Genomic DNA, 13,280 nt, shown 5'->3' with positions numbered 1-13,280 from the left:
CCTCTATTTAGCACTCAGTTGGAGCAAATGGCAATTTGAGGGTTTTCCTGCAGAATGCTGTTTGTTCCGATTTATCGCTAAAGGCCAGGTTTTTCCTAGGAAAGGAACGAGACATGGTGAAAACTGCTGGAACCCCTCCATGGGGCTAGTGGAAGCGGGGACGAGCTCCAGATCACTACAATGTCACCAAACGATGGGAAACATTCACCAAATTCCTGCGCTCCTCAATTACAGCAGTTTCTTCTCCTTGATTTTCTCTAACGCAGATGGGGAGCCACAGCTGGCATCTACCGTGATTGACACCATCCTGGCTGGTTTGCCTGGGCCTCGTGGTGCACCTGGGCCCGTTGGACTTCCAGGTAAATAGATCTGGTTGAAGAGGTGGGCTCAGGGAGTGAGAAACTACAGGGACAGCAGTCGGAACCACGAAACCTGGCACTGCCATGGATTCTTTAGCCGAGATTCCTGCTTTGTAAGAACTTGGACTAGATTACTCCATGGGATTCCTTCCAGCTCTACAATTCTACAAAGAATCCCAGCTATTAGACTTGAGCGTGCACTTCCATTTTTTTAAAAAATGTTGATTTAAAGAAGAAGGAAAAAGTCTTAAGTGGTTTTGCATGAGAGGCACTCAGAAATGACCTCCTGTCAAGAGCGCAAGAGGGCCCCCAGTCCCCCCCCCCGTTCTTATTACCACATTCATCCATTTAGACTTCATTTCATTTCATCCCTGACTTTGATATATGAGGGCTGCATTAATTATGGAGGCTGATTCAATTGCCCTGGTGGGTGCCTGATGCTTGTGGGGGTCTCATCCGAAACAATTAAAAGCTGAGTTTGGAAGGAGTCCTCATCCGTCCCCCCCCCCTCTCCCCGATGAACTGCAAGTGTAATTAATAGTCGGCGTCTGGAAGAAATTATAATCCCCCCACCCACCCACTCCCTAAGTGGGATAAAGCCATTAGGAGACATCTCCTTAACAATGCCGCATAACAAGTAGATATGTTCAAATGAGTGTTCTCATTCTGCCAAGCACTTCAGCTCCATGCCAGGAAGACGCTCTTAAAAAAAATAAAACGCTTCCTTGTTAGAAAAAAAAGACACACAGAGAGAATCTCTTGCCCAGAGTTGCAAACTTCCGATTCTGGAGCTGGGAAAGGTCAAAGGCCAAAGCAAAAATAAAATAAAATTGGTGGGTTGTGCAGATCTCCAGAGATGAATGCGAGAGGGTTAGCCGGGTGTTGCTGTCCATGTGTAAAGTATTATCCAGGAAGTATCCAGGAAGCCGGCTTTCTTCAATGGCTACTAGTCATGATGGCTATGTGTCACTGTGAGAACAGGATGCTGGGCTAGATAGGCCATTGGCTATTCTCCTCTACTTAGAGCGCTTTGGGTTCTATCCAACTACACTGGTACCTCAGGTTAAGAACTTAATTCGTTCTGGAGGTCTGTTCTTAACCTGAAACCTTTCTTAACCTGAGGTACCACTTTAGCTAATGGGGCCTCCTGCTGCCACCGAGTGATTTCTGTTCTCATCCTGAGGTAAAATTCTTAACCCAAGGTACTACTGATCTTTTATTCCCCTTCCTTTCCTCCACCTCCCCTTTTTATGAAGATTACCCGCTGTGGGATCCCACAGCTAATTCTCCCCTGGTCTTCTCGCTGGCCCAGATAGGACTAATTTAGCCAGCTAGCCCTGGGGATCATCTAATGTTTATTGGATGAATTTCCCCCCTAAATTGATTTTGGAATTCTGAATTTATTGTTATTCACATTTTATACTGTTATGCTGTTTTTTGTTGCATCAATTAAGTGTTTTAAATTTGTTGTTAGCCACCCTGAGCCCGGTTTTTTGAACCAGGAAGGGCGGGGTATAAATAAATTATTATTATTATTATTATTATTACTTCTGGGTTAGCGGAGTCTGTAACCTGAAGTGTTTGTAACCCGAGGTGTTTGTAACTCGAGATACCACTGTATGTTCCATTCAGAGTAGATTTCATTCACTGAGATTAATAGACCTAGGATAGTTGTACCCATCGATTTCAGTGGGTCTGCTCTGGGTACGACTAGCATTGGCTATAACCCAATGTCTTTTAAGAACAAAAGGAGAGCCATGCCATACCAAAATAGAATTTATCTTTTTTGCTTTGGCCTCTAAGGACTCTTAATCTGAATGCCAGTTGTTCAAGTAAGGCCATATCCTATACTTTATTGTGCTGATAATCCAGACTAGCTCCTAATATTCTCAGTTGATGATCTATTTTCTCCCCCCAACTAGGGCCACCTGGATCTTCAGGTCCCAAAGGGGCCCTGGGACCTATTGGCGCACCTGGGCTGCAGGTAGGCAAACCAGCTCTCTCACAGATGAAAACGGTGGCAATCTTCTAACCGCCTTATTTCTCCTGCCTCAACCCTACTCACACCTTCCCCCATTCCCAAAGGCCCAAGGTCTTATCTCGGGGGTTGGAAACCTCCAGCCCACGGTTCTCTCCCCTCCTTTGGCCCACCAGGCTGAACCACGCCCACCTGCCCCTCGTTGATTTCCCATGTGATATCAGATGTGGGGCAAGTCTGCCTAATAAACAGAAGATGCCTTTCAAGAGAGGGCTGCTTTTTCTGAAGTTCTACCTGCTCCCAGATCAAGGTCTTGTTCCACCGCACAAGATATTGTACAGAAGCAAAGCATTCCTACACTCGCCAGCTACCCCCTTCTCTTTCCTCCCTGCAGGGCATGCCTGGTTCTCCTGGACAGCCCGGATCAAAAGGCTCCAAAGGAGATCGAGGAGAAAGGGTGAGTTCACCTTCAAGTCCATGCATGGCAAATCACCTGGTGCCTCCTTCATTCATGTATTTGGCTGGCCTTGCTTGGCAACTGCAAGGAAATCAGGGGTGGGGAACTTTGGGCCCCCCAGTTGTCGTTCCCATCAGCCCCAGCCAGCGTGACCAATGATCAGGGATGATAAGAACCTAAGAAGATCCCTGCTGGATTAGACCAGTGGCCCATCTAGTCCTTCTTTGATCACAGATATTTTAAACAAATTAAGCCATTCAGTAATCCATTGTTACACCATCAAAACTTATTTACACTGTTCAATTTATGCTACCAGCATTTTTAAATGCACACAATTTTCATCCATATAACCAGTAAACATTTTCCAGTCTTCTTTAAACGTATATTCTTCTCCTTCTCTTATGCTATATGTTAAATCTGCAAGCTGCACTTGTTCCATTAGTTGAAGTTGCCATTCTTCTTTGGTTGGGACTTCACTCGTATTCCATTTCTGAGCTAGCGAAACACGGGCCGCAGTAGTAGCATACAAAAATAGTCTTTTTTGACACCTGGGAATTTCCCTCTGAATTATCCCCAACGAAAAGGACTGTGGTTTTTTTGGAAAGGTACTTTTAAACGTTTTTTTCAATTCATTGTATATCATTTCCTAATACTCTTTTACCCTTTACAAGTCTACCACATATGATAAAACGTACCCTCTACCTCACTATATCTTCAGCATATTTCTAATATCTTCTAACCATGGAGGCAGAGCATAGCCATCCTGGCTAGTAGGCACAGATAGCCTTATCCCCCACCCTCCACCTCAGAATTTGTCCAGTCCATCCAAGTTGCTGGTCATCATTGCCTCCTGGGGGAGCAGGTTAGTATCAGCTATCCCTGTGCAAAATCTGCCACCCACAACCATTTGCTCCAAAGGAAGTTCTATGAAAGTCAAGGGCTTCCCTTGTGGCAACGCATGTAAACTATCACTATTTCCCAGTGGGATCCAGTTGCAATGAAAGCTGGTTTGGGAGCGCGGGATAACTTGCTAGCCTCCCCACCAACAAATCAAAGTAAAAATTCAGCCAAACAGCGAACACCATCAGTTCCCCTTGCAAACAAATCAGGCTCAATGTTCAGTAAACAGATTGTTTGAAACACCCCTAGTTAGTGATTGGGATTCTTCTTCTGCTTCTGTTCCTCATACTTTCCTGGTGTTCTTCGTTTTTTTAGGGGGAACCCGGTAAAAAAGGTGATGAAGGAGACAAAGGTGCAGATGTAAGAGCACAACCAGTTCTTTATTGTTGCTACACTCTCCCCCCTTGCCTTGCTAGCTGCCTTCGCCAGCCCGATGCTCTCCAGAGGTTGTGGACTACAACTTCCATCAGGCTGTGCAACTGCGCTGTTACTGGCTGTCGCCAATGGGAGCCAACCTCCAGAGGGCACCACGTTGACGAAGGCTCCTTAATATCGTAGGATTTGCCTTGTGGTCCTTCATGTATTGTGTCTGCAAAGTCCCCGCGAGGTGCCTTGCAGCTAAAATAGATCCCAGAAGAGATACGTTTTAATGGCCGAAAACATAAGAATCTAGAATGGCCAGGCAACACTAACTCTCTGAAAATGGCAATGTTAAAAAACAACAACCACCCAATAATCTGCTGTATATTTGGGAAAGTTGCTTGTTCTCTATGCATTTGGATGCTTCTTAAGATATCATGGGGACGTGGGTGGCGCTGTGGGTTAAACCACAGAGCCTAGGACTTGCCGATCAGAAGGTCGGCGGTTCGAATCCCCGTGACGGGGTGAGCTCCTGTTGCTCGGTCCCTGCTCCTGCCCACCTAGCAGTTCGAAAGCATGTCAAAGTGCAAGTAGATAAATAGGTACCGCTCTGGCGGGAAGGTAAACGGCATTTCCGTGCGCTGCTCTGTTTCGCCAGAAGCAGCTTAGACATGCTGGCCACATGACCCGGAAGCTGTACGCCGGCTCCCTCGGCCAATAAAGCGAGATGAGCACCGCAACCCCAGAGTCGGCCACCACTGGACCTAATGGTCAGGGGTCCCTTTACCTTTACCTAAGATATCATGACCAAATTTTGAACCATGGGTGAACAGGTTTTCACCTATGCTTGGATGCATTTGAGTGCCATTTTGAGTCAAGGTGACAGTCGGAACCTTTCAAAACTGCAATTTCCATGCAATGCCAGGTTTCAGGCTGCTAGTTGTTAATTAACCATTATTAACTGAGAGTTGTGCAGACGGGAATGAGTGAGTCCTAAGGACATATTCTAGAGACCTATACCGAAGGCAGCCTTCCCTTCTCCCTAGTGTGCATGCATATATAGATTATCAACCATCTATATATATTCTACCACGTGACGCCCCCCCCCCTGTCTGCAGTGGTACAGTCCAGATATAAGGTGGCTGTTTTAGTAAGGAAGGAAGAAGCCTAAGCAGGGTGGTTGCAATTTCCCTAAGGAACGGGTGTCCCTTGAATGCATGAACCAATGCCTTGCCTCCAGCAACCCAGACCTCTTCTCCTTTGTAGGGCGAAGGTGTCCAACAGCTTCGGGAGGCCCTGAAGATTTTAGCAGAGAGGGTGTTAATTTTAGAGCATATGATTGGAATCCATGGTGAGTGATGGGGAAATGTTCTGCTCAGCTTTGCCTTATGGGGAGAGAGGAGGCGCTTTTGACTGAATAATATTTATGTAGCTATTCCATCAGAAAAGGCTCCCTGAGTAACTTACAGATCACGTTAAGCAAGACTTCTCGGTGGCCGCTCCCAGACTCTGCAACTCCCTCCCTCGAGACGCCAGACAGGCTCCCTCCTTATTCTTCCACCGACAAGTGAAGACTGTTTTATTCCGACATGCTTTGGTAGTAGACTGTTTTTTTAAGGAAAGGGCTTTCAATAGTGCTGTGCTGTTTTTGTTATCTGTATTTTCATAGATTTGTTTTTCTATTGTTTTAATCCTGTTACAGCTTAATCACGTTTTTAAGCATGATATTTGATATGTTTTTAGTTTCTGCCTTGTTTTAATTTGCATAAGCTGTCTTGAGTCCCAGGCCAGGAAAAAAGAAGGGATATAAATAAATAAATACAAACACATTTCCAATCATTGGGTGAAGTGTAGTATAGAAATGTAATTGATAAATAGTAATGATAAATAATAATAATAATATTTCCCATGCTGGGGGGTGGGGAAAACTGCATGCATAGGGTGGGCAGGGCTAGAAGTAAAAGTGGATGATATGCATAGGCTATGATGCTTACCTTCAGTACAGTAAGCTTCTGCAACTGTGCAAAAGAGGTTTCTTTCTCCCAGTTCCTGCCACATCACATCTCTCTCCATTGAGGCATTGCCACAGTTCAGAGATGCATTCCAGCCAGGCATTAGCGCCTGTGGAAGGGATAGATTGGGGCCAGTGAGGGGGGTGGCCCCGGGGAGAATCCCCAGGGCCGCATCGAGAGATCCTGAGGGCCACATCTGGCCCCCAGGCCTGACTGCCTCTCCCTGTCCCTGGCTTTCCTTTGTTTTCAGATTCTTTGTCTTCCGTTGAACCAGGCTCGGGACAAGACGTGATCCTGGGCGCCCCTCTCCGCGCAAACGTGAAAACCAAGCGGCATCACTCCAACCAGATTCTTTCCTCGCTTTTGGACGGCAGCGAGAGCAAAGGGAAAAGGAGCCGAAGGAAATAGGACACCAGTAAGGGCCCTGATCCATTGTGTCTAACCACAATGACAAATTGCATGCAGAGGCTGTGCTGGGGAAGGGCTTGTAGCTCAGGGGCTGAGCGCCTGATTTGCCTTGCAGAAGGCTGCAGGTTCAATCCTCAGTGGCGCCACTGGGAAAGACTGTGACGTTTCCATTGCCAGGTTATAAGGGAGCTGAGTTGCGTCATGTGCTCATTGAGCTTCGGCTGGCCATGCCTTGACCGCATTGAAATCAAGGGGACAAGTTGGTCATGCCTTAACTCCCGTTGTTTTATATGCAGAACATCCCAGGCTCAAACCCCAGCAGCTCCAGTGAGGGCTGGGAAGGACTCTGTCCTGGATCCCTGGAGATCTGCTGCTAGATCAGGGTGGACCCTGCTAGTTTAAAGTTTCCGTTTATTCAAACCCTTTTCCTCCAGGGTACTTGATCTTGTGGGTCTGCTTTGCATAGAAGGCTTTCTTTGCACTGATTGGATCAGTACAGCTTCCATCACCATTTTGCTTCAAATGACATCCACCCATCTGACTGGGTTTCCCCAACTACTCTGGGCAGCTTCCAGCATATACAAAAAGTCAAATAGTTCTACAGGGCAGGTGCCACCACCAAGAAGGCCCTGTGCCTGGTTCCCTGTCACTTCACTTCTCGCAGGGAGGGAACTGCCAGAAGGCCCTCAGAGGTGGATTTCAGTGTCCAGGCTGAACGAAACAATCTCAAGGAGGAAAGTTTCCTCTTTGGAAATAAAATTGTGCAGGGGCCGAGGTCAGACAAAATTGCAGCATGTGTATTTTTTCCCGCATCTGGGAGGCGTCCCACTGTAATGAGCCCTTTTATTGATAGGTCCAAGAGCGAGGGCTGAAGATCTTCCAGAGATTTAGGCACAGAGGTCCCTGCAGGACAGGAGGATGGATCACCCCGTCGGAATAGGAAGGCATTCCTTGAACTCTCTTTGATCTTTAAAATGTATACTTCACAGTTACTACATTGCCCTATCTCTGCCCCTGTGTCAGTGTCCATCTCAGATGACCGCCGTCATGCCCAGAAACCCCAAAGGCCACGTGTGATAAAGACACTTCTTAGAGGGTCTCTTGATGCAAGAGCTGCCCAAATTTTCCACCTTCATGGAAGTCTTTGCATCGACCCCTGCTTGCCGAGGTACCCTTTTGTGTCTGCAGTGGAATCCGCCTGCATTCTGGAATATTCCAAATATGTAGCTGTGATTCTGTGAATTCATGCTGGGTGTGGCTATTGTACCAATTTAATTTTTAGGTGGGTTTTTCATTAGGTACCAAAACGTTTGATCGGGGAACTAGTACAAGACAGACCTGACAGACTTCAGAACAAATCACAGATCTAGCAGGAAGTTTGTTTGAAAGGCAGCCCAACAGGCTTCCTGCAAACTCGAAAGGGGGGAAAAAATGAAACACAGCCATGTAAGTATATGAACAAACAAAGGAAGGAGACATTTCAGCTTTTCCAGGAGAGCAGTGGTGGTGATTGGAGTTCCAGATCCCTCATTTCACATATGAGCAAGGGTACAGTCCCAGAGAATTCATGCACACCAAACAGACTGCTCTGTTCCTTCTTGCAGAGTTCTTTCTCTCTCCATTCAGGATGGGGGAGAAATTGCAAAGAGAATTTATCGACGTCGCACAGCATGAGAAGCGAAACACAACCATCCTACAAAATTCACACGTATCCATACTCTGCAGGGCAGTTCTCTCATCCACCAGTGTTTACAAAAAATAAATAAATGCATCTTTTGGGAGAAAGTGCACCTACAAACGCATGCACTAGTGAAAAGAGCCTACCAGGGGAATTTTGGTTCATCGGTTTCAGCTAGGCTTATCAACCAACAGTATTTACTAGTCCACAACCAATAAAAGTGATTGCAGGCAGTTGGAGTGGCTGACCCTCTGGGACCCTCCCAAGGCTACAATTCTATGATCCTAAGTGCATTCTCTCAGGATGCAAGGCCAATAAGGAACTGGTTCTGCAGAGTTTACCCACACCCTGTTAAAAGACTGACTACCCTTGTTAGTAATGCAGTTATTTCAAACATTCGGGTCCTTTCTTTGAGCTGAGAACTCAAAGCCGCATTCCAACCCGTAAGATAAGTCCCAGGGCAGGGGTTAAAAAGCCTGATCTCTGCTATAAATCAGAAATCCTCCCCCATCTCATGCCACTTTGTTTGAGAGAAGTAATAACTGGGGATTCCTACACTCTTCTTTGCCTCTGCAAGTATGTATATAGGCTTGCTCCCAGTGTGCAAGAAGAAGATAAGAAAAGCCATTTTAGGGGTTTAATCCTCTTTCAAAGCCGTCCAAGATGGCGGCCATCTCATCTCTTGTGGCTGTCAATACCATTCTTTATGTTTATGCCTGTCCTAAGACTTACATTTGTTGCATTCAGATCCTAGCTAGCTCTCCAGGAGCTCAAGATGGTGTACATGGTTCTCCCTCTCATATAATCCCCACCCACTGTAAGATAGTTTGGGCTGAGAGGCAGTGACTGGTCCTAGGTCCCAGCCAGTGAACTACATGGGTGAGTGGAAATTTGAACCCGGCTCTCCCATGTTCAACGAACTAAACACTTCACTGCACTAATACCTCTCCACACCATGTATATTTTTTTAAAAAAATCTCTATAACCTCATTTCGTACTCCCCTTTCCCCCTAAACTAAAAGTCATAAATAAAGTGAGCTTTCCTCACATCGGGGAGTTGTTCCGGCCCTTTGGTCATTTTGCTCAACATTTTCGCAAACGTTTCCCTCTCTGCAATATCCTTTTTGACGGAGCGGACAGCCACCTGTCCCTTCTGCTTTAGTGTTTACAGGGATGTCCACAAAACCCGCCGTTTGCTGTGGAATCAAACGAACGGGAAAGGTGCTATTAATTTCCGCAAAGCTCGTTCTGAGCTGTTTTGAGCTATGCAAGACGGTTTAGGCCGGATCTCTGTGTGGTTTTAAATGTTCGCAAATATCTCGTCTTGTTATAAACTCCTTGCCTTCGCAACTGGTTGTGTGGTCTCGCTGATGTTCAGCTACCAAGGTTCATCGAGCTTTCGCCCTGTTTCATGCGCTCTATTGGTTTATCAGGCTATAGAGCAGCGATCTCCGGTTAGGCAGCTAGATTTCAGGCAGACACTGAAGCCAGCTTGGGTCTCTCCATCGCAAAGCAGCCTGCTTTCAAAAGTTCGTGTTGCAGCTTCCTGCAGACCTCGCTTTGGGTCTGAGGTGTGGAAACCTGATGTGGGCAGGGCAGTTTTGAAATCTGGTTCAGCCTGGAGGCTTCCATTTGCTGACCCCTAAAGGGAAATAGTTCCCCTAAAGGGAAAAGAAAGCTTTTGCCTACAGATTGTGCATCATTACTGTTCAGACCTGCCAGCTGTTAATTGTATCTTCTCCCACCCTCCCAATTTGCTATGGGTTTCATTACTGCGTATGAAATGTTTTGTACTATTGGAGACACTATTAAAGAACCCATAGATACCAAAACTTTCTTATTTAATGCACTGAGAAATAAAACATACTGTAAGCGAAAAGTGGAGCCTTCTGTCCTTTATTTCTCTATTAGGCCCAGCTTTTTGGCCAAAAGTTGCACCACAAAATATAACTACACAATGTGGGGGTTTCTTAGCACAGAGTCGTGCTGGATCAAACCAGGAAGCACTATACTGCTTTGAGGTTTGTTACGATCAAGAGGCATATGAATTTTATGAAATAGTAAATAAATACTGATCCCGGACATTGTTCATCAAGCTTAGTATTGCCAACACTGACCTGCAGTTGCTGTCCAGGGTTGCAGTCAAGGAACGTTCCAAGCCCAGCTTGTGGATACTGGAGGTTGAACCCAGATCGTTCGCCCTTGTCATGGACTGGTTGGACACAGGGGAATATAGGGAAGTTTTAAAATGTTTAATGTTTTATTATGTTTTTATATACAGGGTATGTTGCTAGCCACCCAGAGTGGCTGGGGCCACTCAATCAAATGGGCAGGGTATAAATACTAGAATTATTATTATTATTATGAAATGTTGTTGTTGTTGTTTAGTTGTTTAGTCGTGTCCGACTCTTCATGACCCCATGGACCAGAGCACACCAGGCACTCCTGTCTTCCACTGCCTCCCGCAGTTTGGTCAAACTCATGCTGGTAGCTTTGAGAACACTGTCCAGCCATCTCATCCTCTGTCGTCCCCTTCTCCTTATGCCCTCAATCTTTCCCAGCATCAGGGTCTTTTCCAGGGAGTCTTCTCTTCTCATGAAGTGGCCAAAGTATTGGAGCCTCAGCTTCAGGATCTGACCTTCCAGTGAGCACTCAGGGCTGATTTCCTTAAGAATGGATAGGTTTGATCTTCTTCTCAAGTCCCATTATGGAATAGGGTGTCCCTATTTTTACTGGAGAGATGTTGGAAGGCATGGAACTGTAGTATTGGGAAGGATCCCAAGGATCATCTAGCCCTTAGCAGGATTCGCCCTGTGGGCCAGATTTGACAAGTGACCTAGAATTCAGCCCCACCCATCAGCTGACATCACAATGGTGTCAGCTGATTGACAGAGGGTCATGGCTTGGGGGAAATGGCCTTGTGGGCCAAACTTGGGGGACAAGATGGGCCTGCAGTCTGGAGGTTTCCCCCCTCCCAGTCTAGTGAGTGCCATGAAAACCTGAGTTCACTGAATTGGACATCAGTATAATTGACAATGGACCCATTGTATGATATTAACCCCACTTCCCAGGTAGAGTTTTCCCACATGTTCCATATTGAATCTGGTCTAACTGTGGGTATTATGGGACCTATCGTGGGATAGGGGAGAACATTGCCAAAAAAGAAAAAAGACATGCACAGCTGGTTGACACTTGTGACATTCAGTAGATGGGAAGAAGATATTTCCACAAATAAAGAGAACTTAGCTTGGTAGATCTTGGAGTCAAAAATGGTTTTCCAAACCAGTGTTCCCCCATTCTCCTGCAACCCCTCCAATCTTGCCCTCTTCCCTCCCTTTTAATTTCCTTTTTCAACAAAGAGGTCTGACACTGACAACACTTGATTCACCCTCAGCCAGGGCAATGGGAACAGGGAGAGCGCTAATGTCTCAGCAGCCGATGATAAGGGAGGGAAGAAAAAGTCTCTGTCAAGCTCAGTCCCCTTGGAGATGTCCTCTGCCTCGATGCCTTCTGACAACACCGCTCTGATCTCATTTGCTTTCCTCAGCCTGTAATTGTTTTGAAAAGCAAAGCACATCATGGCAGCTGCAAGCTTCGCAGGGCTTGTGGAGAACTGGTCGTGATCCCAGAAGCTTGGAGGAAAAGCAGGGAGGTTCTTAACGCTGTTCCTTCTGCAGCAGAGTCATGGCCACATCCAGCGTTGCTGTCAAGAGGTTTGAGATCCTCCGACTCTAATGATGTAGTTCACTTTTTTGCAAGGGTGTGTATGAGTTGGCCCAAACTGCCCTTTTATGCTCCTCACTGCTCTGATCATCAAGATAGCAACATGTCTCTTTCCACCTGGGAGTCTAGAATAGGGGTAGGCAAACTAAGGCCTGGGGGCCGAATGCGGCCCAATCGCCTTCTCAATCCGGCCTGCGGATGGTCCATGAATCAGCGTGTTTTAACGTGAGTAGAATGGTCATTTAAGATTTATGATTTCTCTATTTCCTTCTGAGGAAACTGAATAGTTCAGTGAAACGAGGTTTGTAGCCAGCATCCCGTTAAGGCTTTGTTCAATTCTAGGTTTTTCTCATTTTTCCCCGTAAGCTTTTTGATGTTTGTTGTTTAATTTAATTTTATAAGATAATATCTCTAGTCGATTACTTCTCGTTTCAGGGATTTTCACGGTATTTCATTTGTTTGATGTTTTTACATGAGCAGAATGTGTGCTTTTATTTAAAATGCATCTCTGGGTTATTTGTGGGGCATAGGAATTCGTTCATTATTATTTTTTTCAAAATATAGTCCGGCCACCCTACATAGTCTGAGGGACGGTGGACTGGTCCACGGCTGAAAAAGGTTGCTGACCCCTGGTCTAGAATGCCTGGCTCTCACGCCAATGGACATTTTTCGAAGGAAAGAAAAGCACAGACACCGGCAGATACCGTTGAAGCTCCCTGAACTTTGGGAATTTTCAGCTTTGTGCTGTCAGAAACCAAAAACTGGGAACCACTAGATGGCACTAACAAGCCCACTTGAACTACAGCAGACTCCACAGCCCCTCAGCTTTTCATAAACCCAAATGGGTTGTGTTTGGCGTTCCATTACAATTCTTGCACCAAGAACCACAGCTTTCTCTGTTATGCACTGCTGGTACCTTCTGCTTGCTTCTCTTTTTGCAAATGTATTTTTTTGTTTTAGGTAAGTATGAGAAAAACAAATACAGAACCGGAGTACAACGGTTGTTAATTACTCAAAGCAAAGTGTGCAAATACATTACAACATTTGTATTATGAAATTGCTGAGAGTAAATATTTGAAAGACATTTAGTTCACAACATCTTATTTATTTTATTGCCTTGCATTTCTATCCCACCTTTCTTCCCCCAAAAGCTCAAGATGGCGTATGCTGCTCTCCCCCCTCCTCATTTAATCCGCACAACAACCTTGTGGGGTAGGGTAGGCTGAGAGACAGTGAATGGCCCAAGGTCGCTGTCAGGAGCCAGAGTCAGGTGTAGATCAGCAATAAGCAAACAGTGTTTGCTGAAGTTAACTCCTTATTCAAAGAAACCAAAACAGCACAGGCCTAGTGATCACAACAATTCTTCTCCGTAGGTCTTGCTCTAATGAGGCAGTTGTGGGGACTG

The 13,280-nt window shown here is 45.9% G+C and overlaps 1 protein-coding gene and 1 long non-coding RNA gene across 4 annotated transcripts in view; both read left to right on the top strand.

Annotated features, from left to right (window-relative positions):
- Nucleotides 1-7,896, top strand: part of COL26A1 (collagen type XXVI alpha 1 chain) — a 105,559-nt gene extending 97,663 nt beyond the window's left edge. For 2 of the 3 annotated variants that reach the window (XM_079955754.1, XM_079955755.1), the window contains exons 8-14: nucleotides 267-359; nucleotides 2,282-2,343; nucleotides 2,732-2,794; nucleotides 4,010-4,054; nucleotides 5,321-5,405; nucleotides 6,317-6,481; nucleotides 7,328-7,896. In XM_079955754.1, the coding sequence (XP_079811880.1) occupies nucleotides 267-359; nucleotides 2,282-2,343; nucleotides 2,732-2,794; nucleotides 4,010-4,054; nucleotides 5,321-5,405; nucleotides 6,317-6,474 (506 nt within the window). In that variant the 3' untranslated portion in view covers nucleotides 6,475-6,481; nucleotides 7,328-7,896. The remainder of the gene's footprint in view (nucleotides 1-266; nucleotides 360-2,281; nucleotides 2,344-2,731; nucleotides 2,795-4,009; nucleotides 4,055-5,320; nucleotides 5,406-6,316; nucleotides 6,482-7,327) is intronic. The other variant, XM_079955756.1, reaches the window with a different exon arrangement.
- Nucleotides 7,897-11,073: 3,177 nt separating this feature from the next.
- On the top strand, nucleotides 11,074-11,881 carry LOC307204374. The gene is made up of 2 exons (XR_013833651.1): nucleotides 11,074-11,228; nucleotides 11,512-11,881. It is a non-coding gene; the product is annotated as an uncharacterized lncRNA (long non-coding RNA).
- Nucleotides 11,882-13,280: the final 1,399 nt, after the last annotated feature.

Source organism: Podarcis cretensis (assembly GCF_951804945.1).
Source record: "Podarcis cretensis genome assembly, chromosome: 15".
Lineage (NCBI taxonomy): Eukaryota > Metazoa > Chordata > Lepidosauria > Squamata > Lacertidae > Podarcis > Podarcis cretensis.
Note: the sequence above shows the minus strand (reverse complement) of the source record. Positions and strands in the feature narration are given on the sequence as shown.